General features: G+C 38.9%; 1 protein-coding gene across 1 annotated transcript in view; it reads right to left on the reverse strand.

Moving 5' to 3' along the window:
* pcxb (pyruvate carboxylase b) overlaps nucleotides 1-27,351 on the reverse strand; it is a 255,727-nt gene that overhangs the window by 22,160 nt on the left and 206,216 nt on the right. The window contains exons 16-21 of the mRNA XM_067525430.1: nucleotides 22,101-22,257; nucleotides 17,263-17,503; nucleotides 15,488-15,655; nucleotides 14,740-14,821; nucleotides 8,821-8,978; nucleotides 7,890-7,976 (exon numbers count right to left, since the gene is read on the reverse strand). Of these exons, the coding sequence (XP_067381531.1) occupies nucleotides 7,890-7,976; nucleotides 8,821-8,978; nucleotides 14,740-14,821; nucleotides 15,488-15,655; nucleotides 17,263-17,503; nucleotides 22,101-22,257 (893 nt within the window). The remainder of the gene's footprint in view (nucleotides 1-7,889; nucleotides 7,977-8,820; nucleotides 8,979-14,739; nucleotides 14,822-15,487; nucleotides 15,656-17,262; nucleotides 17,504-22,100; nucleotides 22,258-27,351) is intronic.

Raw genomic sequence — 27,351 nt, forward strand, 5'->3', positions numbered from 1 at the left:
CCAAGAGCCTCATTTTATTGCTATAACTACAAAAGACTGCTGTTAATGATCTGCATACACTGCATTTTAACATAAGTGTCATGCCATGTATATAATATGAAGTTTTCGAGCTTTTTTTTTTTTAAACCAAAAACAAGCAAGAAAATTAAAAGGCATTTCCTATATCTACCAGAGGCACCTGAACCAGCTCCTCTCACTGTTCAACTCCATTTGGACATTTATGTAACAGATGAGGGCCTTAGTTTCAGGTTGTTATGGCACCAGTTCTTTGAAAATTGTGTCAGTGCAATTAATCTCCCAGTGCCAAGCTACATCTTTTAAAAACAGCCCAGGATGCCTGTTTAAAGTCAGCAACCACTTGGCAAATTTTCAAAAGAGCCTCACAAGCAAATCAGTGCTTACCCAGCAAGATACAAAGATGAAATGCTTCCTGCTGATTGAAACAAGAGTGCACTTCCTTTTAGCATTTCCCTGCCGCAACACCTAAAGCTCAGTTTGATTGGGTATGTGAATAGAAGAGATAATGATACATTGCTTTAACAGAATGACTGTTTACAGAAAAGCTTAAGAGATTTGAATGGGCTGTTGAAATCCCTGGAGAGGCCATTAACTTGCTACAGCTGTGGAACAAAAGCTCAGTGCTGACTTACTTGAAATCTATCTAAAACCTAAGAAAGCAGCATGACTGTGCATTCCTTTGCTACTTTCACCCTGTCTCCCCACCTCTATTGTTTCCTCTGTCTTTTCCTCCAGAGTCCATTTTCCTCATCTTTTCACTGCAAAGCTAACAATTGTTACTCTCTATTATTATCCATCTTCATGAAGCATCCTTCTTATTCTGTTTCTCCAACTCACCTAACTACCATCTTATGTCTTTGCACTAAAAGCCAAGATGTTGACTTTTTGCTCTGGCTTCATGAATCACCTTACCCCGTTTGCCATTAATCTTTTTCTGTGTCCGTCTTCCAAATACTTTTTCCCCGTGATCCGCAGTAAGATCAGGACATCAACATCGTGAGAGTAACATCAAGTGTTACTCCCATAAATCTCTGTTGATAAATCACCCTCCTCCAGCTCTCTGTGCCTCACTCACAGGAAAAGAAAATCTTATTTCCCAGTGAATGAGCTACATAGGATGTGCGAGCTATTCTATATTTTTAGACGAAGAGTGGGGTATATCACTCTCTGGTCCTGCAGGGTTAGAAAAAATCTGATTTCTTCTCTTCCTGGTTGAAGCGAAGACAAAACTATTCACTGTAGATTCCACACAGTCCTACTCATAGGTAGAGTAGTTATGTTCAAATGTGCAGTTAAAAGTTTAAATTGTAGTTTTAATTAATTGTGTAGCCTTTAAATACATCTGCATCTTGAACCCTTAAACAAAATCCACTCCAAAATATATAAATAAATCACTGCACTATTTTATGCCGGGTAATGTCACCACAAGAAAAATGATACTGTCATACAGCTATTCAAAAAAATAAAATACATTCTGCAGTCATGTTGATGAAGTATCATCTGAACAAGGGGTGGTGTCAATAAAATGGGTAATCTGTGAACAGGAAGGTAGAGCGGTTGATCAGCAATCTTGCAGTTGTTGGTTCAATCCCCGGCTCCTCTGGTAACATGTCGAAGTGTCCTTGAGCAAGACAATGAACCTCAACTTATTGTAGTTGCTCCCAGTGAGTGTTGGCCAGCTGCACAGCAGCTCCCCCATCAGTGTGTGAGTGTGTGTGATTGTGAATGCGAATGGGTGAATAACAAGCAGTGTAAAGCGCTTTGAGTGCCAATAGGTAGAAAAGCACTATATAAGTGCGGACCATTTAGCATTTAATCATGTTGTAAGCATACCAAATGGTAAGGAGCAGTTTGATAGTTCTTTAGCACAAAAGTCAAAAAAGGGCTGTCTTTATAGATGTAACGTTGAGCCAGCAACATCCATGACTAAATCCTTAATGATTTAGTCATTAAGTATTTGTAATATCCATCATACTAGTTGTCATTTCTATGAGGATTAAACATTATAACCTTTTTTGTGCAAAGCAGTGGTCAACATAAGGTACGAGAATATTTAAATATCACTTTTGCATGTGTCTGGTCTAGGCAAACTACTTGACCTGAATAAATTTGTCCTTGACACTTTTTTCATTAATATTGCTGGAGAAAAAAAATCAGGGAATTGCCTAAATTTACCAAATCAGTGACTAGTTGCATCCCATTTCATGGTTATACATCCAACAGGTCCTAATCCGAGCCACAAAAATTACCTAACTAGTGGAACAAAACATTTTTGTGCCCACCAAAAAACCCTGAATGTCTGGACAAAATGTCATGCAATGGATCCAATACATCATTTGATGTACTATAGTCTTTAATGTTTCCTGACATTTATACTTAAAACTCATAATTTTCTCCTAAAGAAAAATAAACTATACTTTTTAACAAATTAATGAAAATATCTACACAATTATCTTGCTACTGTACACAGTGCACCACAATTACAGTACTTTAAACAGAACGTACAATCCACATGCGGATGAGATGCTTTTTATTAGAGCTACAATAATTAATATATAAACAAATGAAACTCTAATTCTGTTTATTCCCCTCAGCAGGAAGCAGCAATTAGCCCTCCGATCACACTGATCATGTCTCTTCACATTTAAACTCAAACTTCACTTGTCCAGCCCTCTCAACTTTGCTAAGCTTGGCTAATGTATTTCATTCCCTACTACCTCCATGTTCCTTTCCTTTCTCACACCCTTTTTCTGCTGTTTCAGCATCTTTCTCACTTTCACTAATGTACAGCTCTCACTAGGTGGACCTGCATGATTCTACAGACCCTGGCAGTCAATGTCAGCTTTAATTTTGTACATATACAGGTGTGAAAGCATGGCGTTATTTTATGTGTGAAGGGTTGCATGTTTGGCCATATCCAGCAATCTCATACACCCTCTATATATCTTTATATACAGAGCATTCAGAATTTTTTCTGACCCCCTCACTTTTTTCCAATTTGTTATGTTGAAGCCTGATTCAACATTTGTTAAAATATTTTTTTCTCAAATTAAAAATTTGTTTACCCCTGTAGATGTCTATCTATCTATCTATCTATCTATCTATCTATCTATCTATCTATCTATCTATCTATCTATCTATCTATCTATCTATCTATCTATCTATCTATCTATCTATCTATCTATCTATCTATCTATCTGAGCCAGTCAAGCTGGAACAGAGTGAAAAATGGTACCTGCCAGGAAAGGAGTAGACAGGAGAGAGAAGCGATAACAAGAGACTCAGGGAGGGAGGAGTGGAGAAATGATGGAACGATTAGGGATACATGAAGGAAGTCTGACTGAAATGAGGGAAGGTGGGTGAGGGTGATTAAGGAAGATATGAGATGGAATGAAAGCGGCAAGGGAACGCAGGGAGAGGCTGGCAGACGAGATGATGAAGTGAATGACAGAAAGAGTTAAGAGAAAGGAAAGCAGAAAAGGATGGACAGGAGGAGAGGAGAAGTGACAGAGGCAAACAGACAAGTGCAACATGCAACAGACATCTGCAGCCCCACTGGCAATACAAGGAGGTGGTCTTCCTCTAAGTATAAGTATAAAACTGAATTCATGTGTTTTACAGTGGGGAGGTGAGTGAATATGTGCCAGTAATTGCAAAAGGAAACTGAAAGTAAAAGAGGTCGAAATATGAGGGCACACGCACACTATTTAAAATGAACAGAGAATTATTATCTTCCTGACAATTTCAATTTTAAAACTGAGAAATTATAATCTTGTGAAAATAAAATTCATGGCAGAGCTGCTGTATTGGATTGCATGAGATTCTACAGGTGATCATAATGTTAAGGCTTATTACTGTATATCATGTTCTTATATCGACAAGCTCATGCTGTGACGCATGTAGTTAAAAGAGAAAGAAAACACGAAAAAAGTGTATGTTAAGTTCTGTCCAGTCACAACCAAGACCTTATCTGTAACGTGAAATATCATTGTGGATTCTGTTTTATTCTATTTTCTTGGCCACTGCACATAATACGTGATGAGATGTTGAAGCTCTTTGCTACAAAGAGAAATGCGTGAGAACATAATAAAATATTTAAGATGACATAATATGGACAATATTCAATTACATAAAACAATGCGGATCAAGCAGGCCAAACAGGCCTGAAGGACCACCAGAAGGGAGCAGTCTCAGCCAACTACCGCCCAATAACCTGCCTCTGTACAATATGGAAGCTGCTGTCAGGTATCATAGCGGCTAAGATGAGCGGGCACATGGATCAATACATGAGCAGAGCCCAGAAAGGAATCGGGAGTTACACCAGAGGAGCAAAGCCCCAGCTACTGGTAGATAAAGCACTCACTTGAGACTGCGAGACCAGAAATACCAACCTGTGCACAGCCTGGATTGACTACAAGAAAGCCTAAGACTCGATGCCTCACACATGGATCCTCGAATGCTAGTTACTATACAAGCTCAAGATGACACCAAGAGCCTTAATAGAGAACTCAACTTCAAGCCAATTGCACAAGTCAACATTAAGTGCAGCATATAACAAGGAGATGCTCTGTCTACGCTGCTGTTCTGCATGGGTCTAAACCCCCTCAGCCAGATCATTAAAAACAGATATCGACTATGGAATGGAGCGACCATCAGCCACATCCTCTACATGGATGGCATCAAGCTGAAGTCCAGGAGTGAACGAGATATTGATTTAATTCAATTCAATTCAATTCAATTCAACTTTATTTATATAGCGCCAATTTACAACAAAGTCATCTCAAGGAACTTTACAGAATAAAGTCCAGACTACACAAGTATGTAGAAGTAACCCAACAAATCCCCCTTGAGCAAGCCCTAGGCAACAGTGGAGAGGAAAAACTCCCTTTAATGGGAGAAACCTCCAGCAGAACCAGGCTCAGGGTGGGCGGCCATCTGCCTTGACCGGTTGGGGTGAGTGGAAAGTGGAGAAAGAAAAGAAAAGAGCAAAGAAAAGCAACAACAAAACAACAACAAAAAGCAACAACAACAAAAAAAAGCAACAACAAAGCATTGTACAGGTTGTAGGACACAGAATTAATGGCATACAGTGGTGACAAATAAATGTATAGAGAAAAGCTAGTTAGTGTTGAGTGAGGATTATTAACTATAAGCTTTATCAAAAAGGAAAGTTTTAAGCCTAGTCTTAAAAGTAGAGAGGGTGTCTGCTCCCCGAATTTGGATTGGAAGCTGGTTCCACAGGAGAGGAGCTTGATAGCTAAAGGCTCTGCCTCCCATTCTACTTTTGCAAACACTGGGAACCACAAGTAGGCCAGTATTTTGGGATCGAATTTACTGATCCATACCACCAGGATATAAAGCCAGGATATCGGAATGTCATTCGGACTGTATAAGTGTGGTCAGATGGTAAGAAGAAGAAGAAATGTGGTCAGGACTGAAGGGATTGGACTACCAGAAGGCAAGAGAGCAGGTGCTGATGAGGAAGACCTGCTATATACACTTCCTCAACCCACATTCTGCTAGCTGCAACTAACTTCCTCTGTCTATAGGTTTTTACTGTACCGAGCAGTGTCACAAACCTCAATGGTCACTGATCATATTCTGCATCTACTCTACATTTAAACTTAAAGGATGCTGTATGATCAATGATAACTGAGTTTTTACCCCAAAAGGTCCTTGATAGTCTAATCATATCAAGATCAAAGCTGAAGAAATCTAAAGAAACAAAAAATATTTTTACACTAATTCACGCCTGTATAACTGTAAATCAAGTCCATGGATTTTGGTAGATTTGGTAAATTTGCACTGGGTGCTAAGCAAGCAATGTAATGATTACACTCAGCTGCCCTTCTGGAATTAATGTTAAGATATAAAACAGGCTTATGAGCATTTTATGAAATAAATTTTGACAACTCTCACAGTCTCCACAGTTGCTTTTGATGTCATCTGCTATTAAGTGGAAGCCAATGAGCCTATAAGTCTGGGCTTTTCTTTTAATTTTTAACCAGGCAGTTCTGTCAGTTTAGAGACATCCTGCACAAACATCTTGATTTCCTAATTCAGGACATGACACCCACTGCTACAAAACAAGAAACAAGAATTAATAAGCGGGGTAAAGTAAGCAATCACTCTGATGCAAATCACTTTCATGCAAATGCTATGATGATGATGATTAAACATTAAAACCTTTTTAAAAATCTCACATAATTAGAGTTGTTTGTCTTTTTCATAGTGGGGAGGGGCAGTGCGCTTGGTAAAAAAGTCCTGTAAATAGCTCAGATTTATTATGGATTTGAGGTAAAGAGTGTCCACGATACAGCTTTGCAGTGCTGTGGGTGTGTGTGTGTAGACGACTGTTAATGTATATACCTTGGTTGCTCTGCTTACTGACAACACATTGTGTGCTGTGTCTAGTTTAAATCTGACAAGCCCACTCCTTCTCCCTTATCGACAAGCCAACAGTGTGCAAAACACAGCCATTGTCAAGCTAACAGGATACAACAGAGAGCATAGCAGGACCCGTAGGCACATTAGAGCCAACATTGGCTTGTGCAGTGAAGCTCACCAAGTCTTAATTGAATAGATAGAGAGCATGGGGAGAGGGTAGGGGAGGTCTGTGCAGAGGAATTGATGAGGAAAACAGAGGGGGAAAGAAAATTAAGAAGAGGGGATCTGAGAAGGAAAATTGAGAGAGATAGGAAAAAAAATAAAAAAAAGAGAAAGACAGAAGAAGGAGGTAGAGTAATGGGGAATCCATGGCAGCATATCTACAATGAGAGCACAAAATAAGAAAGATGGCTGGGGAATACATTTCAGTGAAGCAGCAACTGAATGAGATCGAGACAGGTGAAAAAGAAAAGTGAGAGTGGCTTAGTAAAGAAAAGCAAATGCAAACAGAATAATTACAGAATGAGTGTGAACACATTGAAAGAAGGATAAATCTATTACCAAGCTGTGATGGTAAATAATGAAGGGAGAGAAACAAAGGAATTAATAAAAGATAATAAAAAATAAAAAAGGCAGAGAGGAGGTGAATTTAGATTTGGAATGGAATTGTTGACTGCAGAATTTGCAATAGAGCTCCCCTCTCCCTGACTACGATTAATGAATCCTTCAGGAAAGCAAGCCACAACTATAGTTCACTGGAGTTTCTACCCAAATTAACATGAAGTAGGCAATACTAATAAAAAACCCAGTATCCGTGCTGAATAAATCTGTTTTGCCAAAATAAAGGTTGAACTATAAATATCAAAAAAAGCCAAACACACAAACATAGAAACGTTTTGCCAGATTAAGGTGAAAATGTCTATTAGAGGGATGGGTGAAACATTATCTTACTTCCTAGTAGGTAGAGAGGTCAGGGAAGGTCAAAGTCTGTGAGGCTGAAAGTGAATCCACATAGCACACAACAGTGGATGCACAAAACTTAATGTGGGATTGTTTGGCTTAGTCAAGCAAAGAAAGAGGGGCAGGCTGGCAGAAACAGCAAAGGTAGCAACATCAAACAAGTGCCAAAGATATGCTTGTATTTTTTGCAAAACTTTCTGCTCAACTTGTATTAGACATAATACATTATGAAAGTAGGCAAATTGAAACATCCTTACAGGCTACAATGCACTTGGCTTTGAGCATGCAACACTTTAAGGTCGTACGCACATTTTAAGCTGTTATACAGGATAATATTCTGCACTCTTAAGTAATGTACTGCTCTGAAATCAAAGGGATTTGGATTTGGATATACCCTTTTCTGCCAGGCCAAATTCAGATGTGTTGGTATCAATAATGAGAAGTCAAAGCACTCCATTGCAAATATTGTGCAGAGCTACTCTCATGACAAAGAGGGATTTTGCCGTTTTGTCTGTGTGTCTCACCTTAATGAGGTCTCCTAGTAGTTTGTTGGCTTCAGTGTAGGCCTTTTTCACCTCCTTGAACTTGTTGCCCAGTCCCATACTGTGAGCCTGAAATGAAGCGTAGTGAAACAAGCAGCAGTGTGGATGAGTAGAGTAAAAATAACCCTTTCAATGCTTACTGTTAAGGAAATAAAAGTCATGACATTCTGGTGTCAACCTGGGCTTTAGGGCTATAATTTGACATGCCCACAACTCTTAAATTAGAGGGGAAAATGTTAATGAAACACAGGTAACAGGGGCCAATATTATATCCTCTATAAATTGTAATTTGCTACACAGTGCATTGGTTTAACACTCTATGCTATAAGCAGGTCACAACAGGGCTCTGTGATTTGAACTCAGATAGAGTATCTTTATCCAAACTTTGCACAGCACTGTAGATTTGGTCACTTTCAAATAGTCTGTGACACTGTGTCACTGTGCACAGTACATAAACTGTACAATCTGGTTTGCACTTAATGTGCTAAACCCCATAACAAAATGCAAAATAAGTTGTTCAAGCAACATTTCTCTCTGGTTTCAAAGAAGTGCCTGTGAAAACTGCACATTTGCATCTTTCTTTAGTATATTTGAAAACAAGCACATCCAATATTTATAAAAAGAGAAAGTCTTACAAATACTTTTTCATAAGTATTCCAAAATATTTTATTATTATTAAGCTGTTAATTACAATATACTAAGCAGACAAACAAACTACCATGGATCCACGGTAAATAAAAATATAATGTTACACTGAGCCACCCCTTTGTTTTGATCCTCTCAGAGGCAGCAACAACCAGAGGAGCTAAAAATGCAGCAAAGTGCTTTGTGAAATGCATTTTTTACCTTACTTAGCTCCAAAATCAATCACTGACAAACACAGTAAAAATATGACGAGAATAGTTTACTCTACCTGGAAGTGAAGGTTGGTGTACTGTCCTCCAGGTATCTCATTCTCATAGACATCAGCGTTGCCAGATTTCATGGTGGCAGTGCAGTCAAATGGAGCATACAGGCCTCTGGCTACTTCCCAATATTCACTGTAGTCAAACACCTTGTCCAGAGCAATGCCTGTGGCAGAGCAAGATAACATCAAACTGATGGTCACCATGCGTATTTTTAGAATATAATATATTGCTAAAAATAAAACCTGTAAAATGAAGCCGACTTATTAATGACCTGAAAATGGCTATCGACCAGGTCTGTATAGAAATGTGTAAATGCTAAGGCAGCTTTACAGCTACAATCTGCAGAATTTCGCTTTCGACTCTAGGGAGAATGAATGTGATTTTTGCTATAAATATACTGGAATTGTTGTGGAAGCTTATGTGGCAACCTGCCATTTATCTGTATTAGTCATCTCAAAACTTGTGCCAGCTAGCAAATTGTGACAGTATTTGGCCTATGCTGTTGATTTTGATGTATGAAAATATAAACATGATGTGAAACTAGCACACAGCAATTTGTATACAGTCCCACACTTTGGATGGATGCGTCTTCGACTCCAGTAGAGTATATTCATTTTTACAGGAAGAAACCAGAATGCCACCTAAGACATTTTTACTGTCCACAATGAGCCAGGAGTTCACCGACAATATGTTGCTGCTGCTAAAACTTATGACATTCTGTTGCAGCCAATTAAGGTGTGCTGAAGATAATTACGTTTAACATCTGCTGTAATACCATGACAGAAAATCCAGTGCACTTAACTTTTGGCTAATGATGATAAAAATCAGCTATGTTAATGAGACAAACTTAGCTTGTTACATCCACAACAACTGAGTGACAAGCTTGGATATTTAAAATTCAAAGTGAGTATGTACTCCAAAAAGTGTTTGTGTGCTTCCACTGTGATCTTGGGAAATGGAGCTACTGTGAAATTAATTTGAAATTAACGTGCATGTTCTAGCTCCTCAAATTCAGCTGCCTGCCAAGCCAGTCGGTAATTAGGTCCATTTCCTTCTCTGTTTGAGAACACCATTTTTGTAAGCTTTCATTTATGGCTCCATTGTGAAATTACAGCCTTCGTCTAAAAGGGGAAATGACGGCATGTTCATTGTGACAGCAGGCTCTGTTGATTCAAGTGGCAGCTCGGGTCAATTTTCACCCTCCTTCTGTTCAACACCTCATATTCCACTTCATGAACTCATCACTTCTGGTTAGTGAACAAAGCAGATATTTGCAACTTTCTGTCGAGGAGCAGTGGAGGTAACTGAATTATTCCAGCTGAAAACACAAAGAGCTTGCCCCCTATACAAAACTGTGAATGCCTTGTATTCTGCAGTAGTGAGGCTACTCCTCTAAAAACCACTATGTCTACTTTGTGATGGACTAAATAGTGGAAAATAAAGATTCTTTAATCAGGTATATATTGTAGCTCTCTAAAAAAAACAATTATATAAAAGAAAAAATTGAAATCACCAAAGCACTAAACACGGTTCTAACTGTGCTGGATACATTTCAGCTTGTAAGATAAAGACCAAGCGTTTACAGACATGGTAGCAAGTCTGTGCTACACCACAACAGTAATTGTAGGTACGTGCTAACATCAACTTAGGCCCTACATTATCAGGCTGCTATTATTATTATTAGTTTAACCAACATTTGCTACAGTACAACACTGGGCGACTGTGGCACAGGAAGGTAGAGCGGTTGTCCACCAATCTCACAGTTGTTGGTTCAATCCCCGGCTCCTCCGGTCACATGTCAAAGTGTCCTTGAGCAAGACACTGAACCCCAACTTAGTTGGTCCCGGTGAGCGTTGGCCAGCTGCATAGCAGCTCCCCCATCGGTGTATGAATGTGTGTGTGATTGTGAGTGTGAATGGGTAAATAAGAAGCAGTGTAAAGCGCTTTGAGTGCCATGAGGTAGAAAAGCGCTATATAAATGCAGACCATTTACCATTTCAGCTAATGCTGATGGAAATGTCAGTTTAGTAGCCATTTAGTTTAGTTTGGAAACATTTATTTTGATCCTATTAAAAGGCCAGGGGCAGTTTAAAGGGTCACCAAATGTATTTGGATTAAATCTGAGAAGGACATGAATAAATCTACCCCCAAAAAATCCATCTAATAAAAGGTTTGTAGTTCAATTCTCAGACAAAGTGGTGGACACTGTTCATCACTAGAACAAATGATTCTACCGAAATCATGTTTTAACACTGAGGTTAACTTGTTGCCCAAATGGCCGCAATTTAAAGCAATTTCTTGTTTTCCTGATTGCAAAATTAACACTAGCTATAGAATGACCAGATCCAGTTTGACAGGAAGCACAGCAGAAAATAAAGAAAGTTTACCTATAAACAGCACAGTACATTCTGGAGCAGGTCTTTTATTGGGGAAGCAGCTGTTTCTAACAGCTGAGCTACAGCATGAGCCAGAAAAACGACTTTCCACAAGCTTATGGTTTCCTATGGAGAAGTCTAATTATCAAACATCCCACCTGTGCGAGCTAGAAAGTCTTATGAAAGTTGAGCTGACCTAAATTACCAGAAAAGTGCTTTGGTGAGGAGTGAGGGCACTTTTTTGAACCAATAAAAACATTGGCTATTCTGTATTGTGTACGGTTTTGTGTTTAGCTTCTTCTTTTTGTGCTATTGTAATAACTAACCTAATTCTTACACTTATGCAGGTGACCGACAGAAACACACATACTGTATTTACATGCCTGAAACATTACATGCCTGTAGATTTTTTCTATACCAACACAAATGCAAAGTTGAAGAGAGACAACCCCACACTAAAGTACACACACAGACAAACAGTTTGTAGCTGATGAGATGATTAGCGTTAACCAAGACACAGAGATGAAGACAGATGAAATGAAAAGACTTTGGGGGGAAAAAAGAATGGAAAATTCAACTCAGATGAAGACAGAGATGAGAGAGGTTAGCAAGAAGCTAAATGTGTCTGTTCATCTACTTCTCTTTGTTGGGCTATGAGTGTGTTTGTGGTCTGAGTAACAAAACATAGTAATGTCTATCCTTTGTGTAGTGTGGGCATTCCTTGGTGTGTTTTAGGATGGCTACATCTTGATTAGCTGCATTGTTGTGGAACTGTGGCAATTCCCCATCAATTAAATCAATGAATGATACATGAGAAGGCCATAAATAATGTGTCAAATAAATACAAAGACCACTTTAATAAGCATCATTATTCAACTGTGTGTTTGTGAATATATATGACTTACAAACAATGGAACTGTGTGCACAAACTTTAAGCTGTCAGTTTACTCACTCAAAGACAAATGATTTTAACCAGTGAAGCTCTGCTTTTGTCATTTTTTTAAGAAAAATAAATAACGTGGGAGATGCTGAGATTGGAAGCAAAAGAACAAAAAAAGAGGGAGATGAGGGAGTGAAATAGGCATGTAAAGTGCTATTAATTGCTTTGTCACTGAGTGAGAGGGAGGGAAGAAGAGGAGGACGAAGAGACAATGTGAAAGAAACAGGGGTGATAGTGAAATGCATGGCAGCCGAGAGAAGGAGGGAGATAGAGCAGGCAGGACACTGCACAGCACTGATTACTCCTTTGTAACAGATGGGAGAAAATAGAGGAGGGAGTGAAAGAAAGGAGTAAACAGACTAAGGTCAGGAAGATATGCTGGTATCCAAGGCAGAGCTCTGCTTGATTACAAACGTAGTGAGAAAGGCAAATGGAGATGGAAGGAGGAAAAGGCATAAAGAGAGAGCGAGATGAAAAGAAGAGACTAGCACAAGGTGACAGATATAAAAGAATTGAGAAGTGAGGAGTTTGTCTGCAGGTGTATGCATAATGCATGTACATCAGGATAGAATACAAGTGTGTGTGTGTGTGTGTGTGTGTGTGTGTTGGTGAGCGAGGACAGCGAGACATGCTGCATCCCAATCTCAGTCTCAAGTGAAGCAAATTGAAATTCTAGAAATAAACTGACACTTAAAAACCTCTCGCTCGAGTAATGACCTTGTCTTTCTGTCCTCTGTCTTTTCTTTTTGGCTACTGTAGACTCACAAATACATTCTGTCACTAAACTGGACTATGTCTCAGTGATAAGTTTCTCTCTGATATTCGGTGTTGTAATATGTCATGCTTCCTACAGATACTCAAGAAAAGCATGGCCAGGCCCCCATGTGAACCGACTGCATTCAGCTGTCCGTTACATGAGCAGAGATAGAGGCAGTGAAGCAAGAGTACAAGTCACACATCATACTCATAACACAGCATGTCTTAATGGCTCTGTGGTTGTGTTGCTTTATGGACTATTACAGAAATAGCTATGACAGATCTCTCCCTGTATGATTCTGAAATATTGCTGCAGAAACAATGAGCCCAGAAAAGAAGGCTGTTCACTTTGGAGGGCACCCTGAGGAGCCAACAACGCCAAGACCTGAAGTTTATGGTCTTCCCCTGCTTCGCAGCCCCACTGCCCAATTGTAGCTGCACTGTAATTACCAATATGAAATCATGTCTGTTTGGCCACTCATTCATGGCTTCATGTGTAGTGTAACAACTGAACTGACACACTACTGCAAAAGAGCAAGTGAACACCAGTGAAAAATCTTGTTTTGATGACTAATGATTTAAAATCCCACCTGGTTGAAGTGATGTACAAGTTTACTCCAAGATGTCTCAATGTACTGACATCACTGTTTAGCATGTTTACAGGTTTATCGACTTCTGCTGACACCACAGCTAGAGGTCGTATGAAATGTTGCTTTTCAACAGTTTTTGGTGGAAGTTCCTCCAAAAACACAAACATTTTAATACAAAGAATATATGGTAAGATCTATGCGTACTAGTAGAATTAGCAGGTAACCATCAGGATTTTCTAAAAATCATGCTCATGCTGAGCCATAACTGAGCTGTTGGCGAATAATGTCTCAGTCAACTACTACATCATCTTAGCAGACGTGAAGGAGGACTTGGGATACAGTAAGTTGTACATTAAAAACAATCTACATTTAGCCACCATACACTAACAAAACACTTACAATGGTAATGGTATCCTGCAATACAGCAGCAAATGAGCTGTGGCGTGTGAATAGTGTAAACAAAACTAACAGGGCTTTTTGTGTTTCTGAGTAATGGAAATGAGCTATCAGATCTAGTTAGTAGACCCAAGCCGGTTGTCCCAATAGCATTGCTCTACATAACTAAGCAGTAAACTCCATCCATTTTGATTCCTTTATCCTCTTTCATGTTCCTTCAGTCTTTAACAGCAGTTTTAAAAACTGGCTGCTTAAATATACTTTACACTCTGCACCCATCATTGTGGAAGGCAGGCCTTTAACTCAAGTGCACCAGGAAAGCTACACTTTAGGAGGGGGGAAAAAAGTGGTAAAACTGGGCAATAGATTTTAGGTATTTAAATATGAACAACTCTGAAGCTCATCTCCAACTAATTACTGTCTGAACTGGTTATCATTTATTCAATCAAGAACATTTTTTTTAACAGAGCATCAGTTTCTATTGACCACAAAGAACTTTTTCCTTTGGTCCATTTCTCTTGCTTTATCGGAGCACATCATCACTGAGAAGAGTATATCCGTCTTTCTGAGTAAGGGCCATACATAGTGATGTGCGTTGTCATTTATTGAGTCGTTGATCAATTCTTTTCCTTTATGCAATGCTGTAGACATTCAGAAAGGCACTCAGAAATAACTTCTGGGCAAGACTTGTGCTGAGAGAAGCTCTGTCTCATTAACAACCAGACGCTCTAATATGTGGGCATTTAAAAGTGTTTCAACATACTCTTTCCAACCATTTTTTTCTGATTTACTTGATCTTTCATCCTGTGATACTTTTGACACATGTGATTCTACTAATAGTGACAGGCTAGTAGCCATGCCACTTACCAGTTTCAAGCTTTGTCCCCTTGGTGCAGGCTACGATGGCTCCCATGCTGGGCTGAGAGGTCATCCCGGCCATTGAGTCGACCTAGACAGAGACAATCAATACAAATTCTGTTGGACTAAAAGCCTTAATCACTGTAAAAGTGTTTACATACCTTACTGGATATATAGCATATATGTGTTAAATCTGTCTATGTATGTATGTATGTATGTATGTATGTATGTATGTATGTATGTATGTATGTATGTATGTATGTATGTATGTATGTATGTATGTATGTATGTATGTATGTATGTATGTATGTATGTATGTATGTATGTATGTATGTATGTATCTATCTATCTATCTATCTATCTATCTATCTATCTATCTATCTATCTATCTATCTGTGCATAGGCATATTTCTCTTAAACTATTCAAGGGAAGCCAAACATCAGCAACACAAGTAACAAACAACTGTAACGAAACGCACAACAGCCCAAAACTACAAATGGCAACCAAATGTTTTAATGAAGCCTGCCTCTGCTGGCAGCTTGTGTTTTTCTGTCATTGCAAAATTTCAATTTGGTCAAGTTAGACCTCAAAATTTTCAGTCAAATAGAGGCTGTGACAGACATTCCATAATGACCCTGTTACGAATTTAGTTAAATATCATGCAAAGGAGAAAATGCAGTAGGTAGAGGCTTATGAAGACCTTCTTGACTGTTCCTAATGACAGGGATCTATAGAACAATTACGATAAATACTCACAGCCACATCAACTACATCAGCTCCAGCTTCAGCACAGGCCAGCATGGCAGCGACGCCGGCTCCAGCAGTGTCGTGAGTGTGCACATGGATGGGTACATCTGGGAAACGGTCTCTCAATGCGCCAACCAGAAGCTTGCTGGCCTCTGGCTTCAGCAGGCCTGCCATATCCTGGTAAATTAAGTTCAATATAGTATAGTAATATAATAAGCAGTAAACCTTTATAGGAATTAAATAAACCTAATGTAGTTTTTCTTTCAGATGATTGTACAAAGTGTTTTGGTGAGTCTGCTAGTGACATATCTCCTGCCGGCCCACAAGCTCTGTCATGCAGAAGGAAACAGTGCGTTAACTGTGTAAGAAAACAAAAATATTATTTGACTTGTTATGTTGACTAATTGGACAAAGTTAAACAAGATACATTTCAAGCACCTGTCTTCATTAATAACAGAATGCACATAACAAGGACCCAAGTCTACTATTGAAAACTGAAACTCACTACAAAGTGCAGGTAATGAATATGCCTTGAAAAACATGTTCTTGAAAACCAAAATCCTTCAAGTGATCAGGACTGGCTGCTAATGAGTATTTGATTAATTATTCTCAAGTGAAAACTGCTAACTTGAAGGTTTAATTTAAGCCAATGTTCAATTTCAAGGAATTAAGGTGGGTTTCACATTTCTATGAGCATATTCAAAATATTTATTTATTTTTTTGTCCTTTCGGCTTATCACGTGACTTCAGGGTCGCCACAGTGGATCATTGTCCGCATGTTGATTTGGCACAGTTTTATGCCGGATGCCCTTCCTGACGCAACCTTCCCCAATTTCTACCAGGCTTGGACCGGAACTGCAGGGATATTCATAATATATAACGCTTAAATGATATTAACTGATATTAACAGAAAGAGCTTAGATGTTTATTTGCACTCCCTTTGATGATCATTGCACTCCAAAAAGAAACAGTATAATAAATGCTCATTTCCTCTTTTAAAAGTTAACCTCATTAGCTGTGCAAGCCTCTTTATGAGATTGCCACTGCTGCGTGTGATGGTTCACACAGCAGCAGAGTGGGGGTTTATCATTTCATGTTTTAAAATATTCCGTCATGCTTGAATAAAGAAATTAATTCAATGTGAGCATTATCAGTATATTCATTTAGATAAGCCGTTCAAGTATACATGTTGTGTTTTGTGTGTTAACATGTTTACTTCATCATGATACATAAATGAAATGTGTTCAGCTTAACATCAGTTAACACTCTGGTACATTAGTGATAGTAGCACCACTCATGGTAAAAGAATTAAGTAGTAGAGGTAGTTGTGGTAAATGGGGTAGTCGTACAGTCCCCTCCAAAAGTACTGGAATGTGAAGGCCAACTGAAGAAATTTGGGTGAAGGTTAAAAAAAATGGAATCAGAAATCCTGGATGTAAATAGGTGAGCCAATAAAGTTATAGCAGAATGAATTCAGGGGTGTTGAGAAACAAATGCATAAAAACTAATTGGAAGGAGCATTATCAAGCAGCAAGGTAATGACCCAAACCATGCAGGACTTAATTTTAATGGCACACGATACATATCTATTGTATATGGGTATGCATGTGGAACAATATGCATACCATATATTTTTCAGTTATTTTGGTGGTAGATACCGAGGAACGTCTTCACAGAAACAATTCAACATTAAGCACTAGAATCGTATGATTATCACAGGAAAGTAACATTGTGGAAAATCTCAAGTAGCACTAAACCACTAGATCCCATTTTCATTTCCTCACCTTGATAGACAGAATGTGGGTTCCGGCTTTGACAAGCTCATCTGCCAGTTTCAGATAGTAGTCCAGGGAATATTTCTGCCTCATTGGGTCAGACACGTCGCCTGTGTATGAAATGGCAGCCTCCACAACGCCACCTGCTGCTCCAGCAGCCTCCATGCCCAGCAGCATGTTTGGCAGGTAGTTCAGGGAATCAAACACACGGAAGATGTCCATCCCGTTCTCCTTGGCCACCTCACAGAACCTGGAAAACGAGTGGAGAGAGAAAATGAAAAAATAAAAATAAAAATATGGATGTGTGGATATGTCAGCTGTCAAGGATAACTCTACAGCACAATCTTTGACTCTCACACATACTGTATAAGGGCTTTCATACTATATTTCACTTTAGTGTATTTGAGATTTATTTGTATTTACTCTCTCTCACACACACAACCATTTTACAATGCTTAGACCAAAAGCATATGTGTAGAAGCTACAGCATATTTCATCTACCCTTCTTACTAACAATTATTCCACAAATTAACTCCAATAACAGAAGCATCTGTTTTTAAGATGTGTTCCTCCTTTTTGTTTTTTAAACATACACACTCCTATCACATTTTCTCTCTCTCATCACAAACAGCTTTTAGATGTTTTCTGTTAAGTTATTCACAGTTCTGTTATTAAGTTGTTCACAATTCTGTACAGTCTGTAGCATTTCAGATTTCCTTAACATTTCCACTGAAAATTTAGAGCAATTAATGTACTCAACAGTTTATTATTTGGTGTTAGATAATCTGCCCAGTTACCCAATTTTACAGCTCTTTCGTGAAATACAAATTCATTTTTTATTTGATGTATAACACATTTTCCTAACCTCCAGACAGTATGGTAAATGTTCTGCACTTATATAGCGCTTTTCTACCTATTGGCACTCAAAGCGCTTTACACTGTTTCTTATTTACCCATTCACACTCACAATCACACACACATTCATACACCGATGGCTGCTATGCAGCTGGCCAACACTCACCGGGAGCAACTAAGTTGGGGTTCAGTGTCTTGCTCAAGAACACTTCGACATGTGACCGAAGGAGCCGGGGATTGAACCAACAACTGTGAGATTGGTGGACAACCGCTCTACCTTCCTGCGCCACAGTCGCCCCAGTCGTATGTAAAGTATGAAAGTACCAGTGAACAATACATAATTGACGTTCAAGATTTGTGCAACAGCAAAAACAGGTTCTGTATTCAACAAACAGAATACAATCCATCACTCACGAAACATAATTTAATTTGTTTACAAAATAAATGACAAAGCACCCAACACAGGCCCACAAATTTTTTTCAGTGTTTTTAGTTATGGTTACTTAACTGTACATCTTTAACTTCAGATTTCTTTGCCTTCTGTCACTTTTTTGTTGTAACTACTATTTTTTACACCGTACCATAGCACATACAAGCAATATGAACTGAAACAACACAGCACCATTGCAAATATGACATCCAACCCCTGCCCCAACAAACAGTTCATAATCCCATACTTATCACTCTCCTCATGCTGGCTCCATTAACTAAGACAATAGCAAAGGTTTTCATACCCCTCCCTTCATACCAAATTTAAACAGGTTGCACAAAACTCAAAACTGTCTGGTTAACACTACCCTCATAGTTCACTTATACTGCTCATCACCTGTCATTACGTTGGTTACTGTGAAGCATGATGGTGGCAACATTATTCTATTGGGAGGTTTCTGAACCACAAGAACAGGCAGACTGGCTGGAATTGAAGGACAAATGATTCCAGCCATAGACAACAGTTCTCAAAGAAAACCTGCTACAGGGAGCAGGGACCTGGGACGGGGTACGTTAATTACCTGACACATACGGGTAAGACAACATTGGAGTGGTTTTGCAACAGTGGTTTAAATGCTCCCGAGCCAAGTCTTAAACAGCACAGAACCTATTAATCTATAAAGAGACCTGACAATGGCAGCTCACCATCCAATCTGAAGGTTGTTGATCTGTGTAAAGCTTGTTGATACTTACCCAAGAAGACTCATAAGGTTCTCCTACAAAGTAATGAATTAAGGGTCTCACCTTTTCTGTAAATTAAAGTTAATGAACTTGCAAAAGTTACAAAAAGCATGGTTCCAATTTTGCAGGTGTATTATTTGGTGTAAACTGATGGTCACAAAAGGTAATTTTATCTATTTACAATTAAGTCCACCTTAGAAAACACAGTGTGTCTAAATCATTTTTGGTGAGAATGCATAATGAGTTTGCCTACACGCACAGTGTATCCCAGTAAGCACACATTCAGATTGGGATAAGCTGTTTGAATCCATCTCCGTACTCAAATACAGCTGCACCTCTGTGAATACAATATTCACACTATTTTCAAGTGAGCTTACACAAACTGCAGGAACCCACAATAACTGGAGAGAAATGTATACCCACCTCATTATCCAAGCTGCTAGTAGTAAATACCCCCTATTATAGCCTTGGCCCTGGTATCCTAATCAGGTTTTTCATAACTGGGGTGAGTGCTTACTGTAGCAATGCAATATTTACACACAGGGCTTTTGTTTTGGCAGATAAACAGACATACTTAATGTTGTGCCATGAGAGGATTTCCAGACTAGTGTCTGCGTGTCCAGTATTTATTTATCACAACAATGCACACAAGAGCTGTCTAGTGCATATTGTTTGGCACCAAACCAAAACCGTTGTAAAACCAAAGCTACTATAAGTCTAACTCAGAGCTGAAGTGACCATTATTCATGTCATTATTATTATTTATTCAATTAGAAAGTTTTTCAGTCAGAAACTTTGTTTTCTCCATAAAGTGTGAAAAAGATGCCTTTCTAAAGCCATTCAATTTTACATCCTTCTTACTACTTGTACTGTACTGTGACCGTGTGAAATGCACTTTAAATCTATTAAATTTAATAAAATTATGCTTTTCTGATTTATTTAATGGAGACACTTGGGTCACTTGGCTGTGGGTGCAGCTCAGAAAACTGCCGAGGGCAATAGCGTGACAGAGCGATGGGATGACAGATCACAGCCATTAATCACAGTGATGTGCAAATTATCAATGGTGGTCTCCCTAAGGGGCACAGAGATTGAGGGAGGGGGGATAGGGAGATGAAGAGCAGTCAGAATAGAAAGAGGGAGTTAAAAAAGTAAAGTGTGTTATTCAAAGAGATGAGTGGAGGTGTAAATAGGGGAGCTTTAGGGATGTGGATAAATAATGACTTAATGGTAGTGAGGGAGGAAAGGTGGAGGAACATTTTCACAGAGGCCTGTGTGTGATTCAGTGAGAAGCAGGAAGGAAGGGACAGCTGCATTAGTCATAAAGCTACTACTAATTTATTAAAGATGTATGTGGCATGTATATGAGGGATGTCTGTGTCCTGTTTGCATGTGCATCTGACTGCAGGTGTGCGCGCTTGAATATACGTGAGTCATCCATGAGGCTTTCTGTGACTCCATCTGGAAGACTGTTAAAGGCGTGAGTATGGATGTGTGTAGGCACAGGAGTATTTATAGCCCTCAATGCATTACTGGTATACATCTGTATCAATGATGTGTCTGTGAGCAAGTTAGGAGGCATCAAACAAAGCATCTACCAAATTGACCCGATTAGATGTGTGTGTCCGTTGTGTAGTTTGTAGATTGCTACTGTAGAGCACATCTATTTTATATGTTTAGAAGAAACACAGGTGTCTGAAAATTGCTTCCTAAAGTCAGAAACATCAAGTATAACTGTACTTATATTTCCTATTAAAAATAATAATTAAAACAAAGTTATGACCATATATGGATATTTAATATAATAAGGACAAAAAAAACCAACTTATTTTAGGTCATTTACTTATTTCATAAATGACTAATTGTGGAAGTTAAGAATACATCTCCGAGAGGATCTATTAGTTGTTTAAATCTAGAAATCTAATATAATTTAGAGAGGAAAGTAAATGTCTGAATGTAGGAAAAAAAAGAAAAATATGTCATTTACAGCAGCGAGTACAAAGATACTGACCGATACTGACCGATTTTAGTGTCCTGTCCTACATGGTGTCCAGCCTATAGGAGATTATGAGTCACTAGACAGCCACTATGATGATCACATAACAAATCGTGATGTACACACCCACACACATACACCCCCACACAAAACAATATGAACACATCCAATTTGCATGAGAGAGGAATACTGCTCGGAGGATAGAGGATACTGTCCTACCAGGCTTTCATATACATTTTGTCACAACAAAAGTGTTTTAATATGGACGAGCAATTTCTGAAACTGTCCTGTCTTTCTACTGTTTTGTTAGGAGTAATTGCATTTGTGTAGTTTTCACCTAATTGTGTAATGGATTCTTAAGTAAGGATTGCAAGAAATTTTAATTATAGAAATGTTTACAACACTGACAAAAAAAAAAGTATGAAGTTGATGGTCACCCATGTTGTTCCCATGGAAACAACCCATTTCTAAATAATATGGCAGAGACAGACAATGAAGCATGAGGAGCAGCAGCTGGCTTCAAGAAAATGTTATTCAAATTGATGCTTTGCCACAACTCAATAAAACATGTTTTCAGCAAAGTGTAACAGCTGGATACCCACAAAATGGGCATCTTGATTGTTAAAGCATGACTGCATTTTACATACTGAGCACTGTCTATAGTATTTACTGCACACATTAAGACACTGATTGTATAAATGGTGCATAGGTATTTATGTATCCAACCCTGTCTATGGGAGTTATTTTTCTGAAGCTATGGGATGGATTTTAAAGTAAAAACTGAGGAGCGTCTACGCGTATGTGTGCAGGGGTGTGAGTGACTCACTTAAAGACAGCGTTGTCAGGGTAGTTGGTGTAGCCCACAGCGTTGGCTCCTCTGAGCAGCATCTGGAATGGGATGTTTGGGATCAAAGCTCTCAGCTCCTGAAGCCTCTTCCATGGACATTCTGACAGGAAACGCATGGCCACGTCAAAGGTAGCACCTAAACAAACAGAGACACACACGCAAAGATAAAGTTGAAATTGATTTCAGCCGTCATCTTGATTCCCATCTGTCATCCCAACTTTGATCTCAATTTCAGACTCAAAAGTAATATTTCACATTTGTCACCTTACCTACAAACACACACATATCCCCACACACATAACACACAATAATGGATGCTCAAATAAAATATCTGATGATACTTGCAGATTCATTGTCCATTCTAACACTTTCATCATTTCATTTTAGAGTCACTTTAAAATCTAAGAAATGATTCAATGAAAATGGTGAAAAAAAAGAGATAGCGATCTCTCATTTCCCTTTCTGGGGGAGTAGATTAGTGAATCTCATACCCGTTTATCATATCAGCCAGAAATATTGAAGCCCCCAGTGGTTTTCTGCTGATCCAACACTGTCATCATTAATTTCATTTTCTGACTCATACATATAGACATGGAGAGAATGCCAAGCATAACTGGTGGTTCCTTTCTGTTGGAGAAGAATGGATAACCTGGAAAAATCTAGCTCTTTTTAAGTTTTATTTTGGCCTATATTGAGTGGAAATATGGTCAATCAATCCTATCCAATGTTAAACACATTAGTATTAATATCTAACTGCATGTGAGATATTAGAACACCAGGCTGAGTTATGCATTCAGCTGGGACAGCAGAATTCACTTTGTTAATGCAAATGAAGACTGACATCTGCTCCCAGAAGCAGGGCATTAGGTGCTGTTGAGGCAGTTTTTTTTTGGTGTGTTTTTTTTTGTTGGAAAAACAGGGAACGTCAAAGAGATGCAAGGAAGAATAGAAACGAGCTTTTTAAGCAACTCCCATGGCCGCCAGCAATTTATTTATGTCGTTTTTAAACACAGGATTTATTCAGGTATAAACTGATCTAGAATATGTGCGGTGGGAATACATGGGCCCATGGGCAACAACTACTGGTAGTATGATACACAAGAGCAAAATTTACACAAAACTCAATGATAAAACTGTTTGAGTGTCATATTGGCAAACCCTTTACTCCATATAAATTTCTCCTGGTGGGAAAAAAAAAGTTCTATAAAATAAACAGATGTCACTCACTTTAGCCAATAAAGGTACGCCCATAATAAACCACAATAATTTAAATCGAGTTAAACACACACATACACCATAGCAGTTACCAACTTTTTTCACTTAGGTTTACAAAAGTTTCTAATGCACCAACAGTTTATTCTGTCATATTCATTTTTTATGTCAACTGTGAATCTGCTTCATTGCTTGAAACCACTTGTTAAAACACATACTCCAAAATAGTGATTATCCAACTGCTGGGCTGAACAAGATGCACATGCCAAGATGGTCACACACACTAATTAGGAATCTGCAGTTGTACCATCTGATAAATTTGCCAACTGTGAAGCAGATATTGGGTACCGTATATAGAAGATACATTATGTGACCCAGTTCATATTACTGTATCTTCCATGGCGTAGGGAGGAATGCTATATCAGGAAGGGAGTTAATCCTCAAAGGGCTTTCACAAGCTTAATCTCTTCAATGATTCATTCTGCCTCTAAGCAGCTGAAACATGTGGAAGCCCTATCTAAGACTACGTTAGGGGGAGGGGGGATCTGGTACAGGCACAATGAGTTAGGGTAACAGCCTTCAATACTCATGTGGTCCTCTCCCTTTATTGATTTATATTGGCACAAAGTGATCCAAGCACAGCTGAATGTAATACTCTCCATCTTTGATTACTTTGTGATAAAAGCACATTGTATAGTTAAGTCCTATCAAGGTAGGCAACTCTTACTCTGGTCATTTACTGATTTTTAAAAAGAGGTTTACAGGTACAAGATGTGACTGTGGGTGTGCGTTTGCCAGAGCTGAACCTTTTACTGCAGCATGGTAGTCTCATTAGTGTTTTACAACCTAAATCAATATAAGGCGAGAACATGGATGGCAACTGGTAAATCTGGGAACTCTGGGTACTGAAAGCTGAGTGAACGGAAAGTGTTTAACAGTGGGGAAGGAAAACAAAGTGTCTGACATTCACACATTACCCTGAGATATACTGGAAAAGGTTAAAGCATTATTACTAAAGAGGCACTTCAGTGGTCCAGAAGTACTACTTATCCGGTGAAAACACTTACTTGTTCGCTCTGGAGGAACTTTATGAAGATAAGATAAATAATTCCTTATTGTCATTGCACATTTCTGTACAACAAAATTCTCTTTGAAACATTCCTTTAAAAGCAGCATATGTAATTCCTTTAAGAATAAAATAATGGAACAGAGAGGATGCAGTGCCCATTGTGCAAAATACAGTTTGAGGGACAAAGTACAGCTCATACTTCCATCAGAGCTTATACAGCCCTGGGGAAGAAGCTGTTTTCCAGTCTTTCTGTCCGTGCCCTCACGACTCAGCCTGCCAGAAGGGAGGGTGTCAAGCAGACACTGTCCAGGCTGTGTGTAATCTGACCCGATCTTTTCAGCTCTGCTTCTCAACCCGGCGTTGATGTTCCAGGGGTGTAAGAGCGGCACGATCTGCTGTGCAATGTAGGTGATTTGCTGCAGTTCTTACTCTCCTCCGAGGTGCAGCTGAAGAACTACACCGTGCATCCATAGCTTAGGACACTTTCTATGGTGCAATGGTAGAAGTTAGTGTGGAGTTTCTTTGGAAACCCGGTTTTCCTGAGGGTCCGCAGGAAGAAGAGTGTATGCTGGGCTTTCTTCACTAGCTCCTTGGTGTTCACTCCCCACATCAGGTCCTCAGAGATGAATACAAAAGGATTTGAAACTCCCCACCTGTTCTACTTCTCCATTGATTCCCAGACTGGCATGTGATGTGTTCTTGTGTTTCCTGAAGTTAATGACAAGCTGATTTGTTTTGCTGGTGTTGAGGAACAGCTCAGTGTTCTGGCACCAGAATGTGAGGTCCTAGACCTCCTCTCTGTAGGCTGCCTCATCACTGTTGTGTAATCTGCGAACTTAGATATGTGATTTGAATTTTGTTATGAATAGGAGAGCAGTCATGGGAAAAGTGAGTATAAGAGGGAAATGAGAACACATCCCTGGGGGTGTCAGTGTTGAGGATGGCGTTAGAGGAGATTAGGTCTCCAAGCCTAATGTGTTGTGGTCTATTGGAGAGGAAATTCTTGATCCAACCACAGAGATGGTAAGACTGGTCAACAAGACACCAGCTTGTTGACCAGTCTATCTGGGTTGATTGTGTTGAACGCAGAGCTTAAATCAACTAACAGCATTCTCACATAGGTGTTGGGGTTCTCCAGGTGTGTGAGGGCAGTGTGACTGCAATGGCATCCTCAGCACATCTATTGGTTTTATAAGCAAATTGGTACTGAGTCCAGGTCGGTGTGGATGGAGGCCTTAATATATTTCATTACCAGTTCCCCAAACCATTTTATGATTATTGTGTTAGTGCAACAGGCCCATAATCATCCAAGCATGTGACCATTTCTTTCCATTTTTGGGTGAGTGTACACAGCAAACAAAAACAATGGACTGGCCTCCATTTCAGCACCAGAAACGCCAAGGTCTGTGTGGTCTGTGTGGAGCCTAGCGCAGCCTGCCCATCCTGCCTGTCCATCTTACTCGCTACTTTCATCTGTATCTCTGTGGTCTCGGTCTTTACACTGCTGGGATAAGTTCCCAGTGCTTCTGTGGCCGAATAGTCCATTTAGCCTCCCTAAATGGACTATTTGACCATGTCCTCTAGAACAAAATCCGAGCAACTTTTCCATATTTCGATAAGTTCCAAATGTGTGTAAGATAAAACACTGCTGTGAATGGGATAGCCTCAGGCCACTGAGGGCTCATTGTAAAAAAAAAAAAAAATGAAGTCAGAACATGAAGTCAAAGAAAATAGCCACTGATGCCTCTGAATGGACCTGACACTTCAAATGTTGAATTAGACACCCGGGAGTTTAAGAAATAAGCATTCACAGTACCAAGCATGGCAGGTATAAGTAAAAAGTCTTTGGAGCTGCGTTCTAGAAAATGCTAGGACCTGTGTTTTTGTAGCTTTAGTCATACAAGAAACTAAAGGTTTGCATATCAGGGAACAAGTTACAAATATCTTTATAAAGAAAATAAAAGATGCAAATATAAAAGACAGAAGATACGACCATATACCATGGATAAATAAGTGAACCTAAAAGCAAAAAGGCCGACATTTCACTACATTAAAGGAGATTAATATAAATTCCTACATGGGGCTTAAACTTGTTAAGTTAACTGCTGACATTAATTGATAATACTGTTTATTTTTCTGTTAAATAAAAGCAGAACATTAAATGGAGAAGATATTGTTCAAAGCCTTGGTAGCTGATTATCTTTTGTCTAGCTGCTCTTGTTCCAACTTAACTACTCAAATTCATATCAAAATATTAATATGCACAGGATGACACTCACACAAAGATATAATTATACTGCAGACTAATGAATTTGCAGGAAGGTGTCAGGGGGATATCACTTTTAGAACTTTATTCTGCATTAAGTGTTTAAATAATTATAAGAAAATAGGGTTGTTTTCTCTGACTCATGATCACACAGAATGCAGTGATATCCCAAGATGATCCACAAGCATATTACTGTTCCTTCATTGATTCACATGCTTTCCACAACTCTTCCTAATTGAGAAAGACAAATGAATCTTATACTCCTCTGCTCTACTCCATAATATCCGCCCATTGTAGAATCATTATGGCTGGAGGTGGTCTTACAACTGATTCCATTGATGTCCTTTTGCTGGTGTTGTATTAGTGGTAGGGATACAACCTTATATATTCACTTTATTTAACATCTTTATAAAAGACACAAAAGAGTTAACCTGAATCATTATTACTGATCCAAAATCAAAATATGGCTCCCACTGCAATTGGAATATTAGCACCTTATGAGAGGGTTTGAAGAAGTCAAAATGAATTATTCTTTTCCCCACTGTCTCTATGCAGCTTTTAGTACAGGAAATGCTCAATTTAAGGACACTTGCCTAACTGCCAGCTCAGTTTGACATTATACTGTAAAACAGTAAGTTGAAGTGAGGCCATTATTTGATATTTACAATCTTTAATGTTTTAGG

Source organism: Channa argus, chromosome 12, assembly GCF_033026475.1.
Source record: "Channa argus isolate prfri chromosome 12, Channa argus male v1.0, whole genome shotgun sequence".
Lineage (NCBI taxonomy): Eukaryota > Metazoa > Chordata > Actinopteri > Anabantiformes > Channidae > Channa > Channa argus.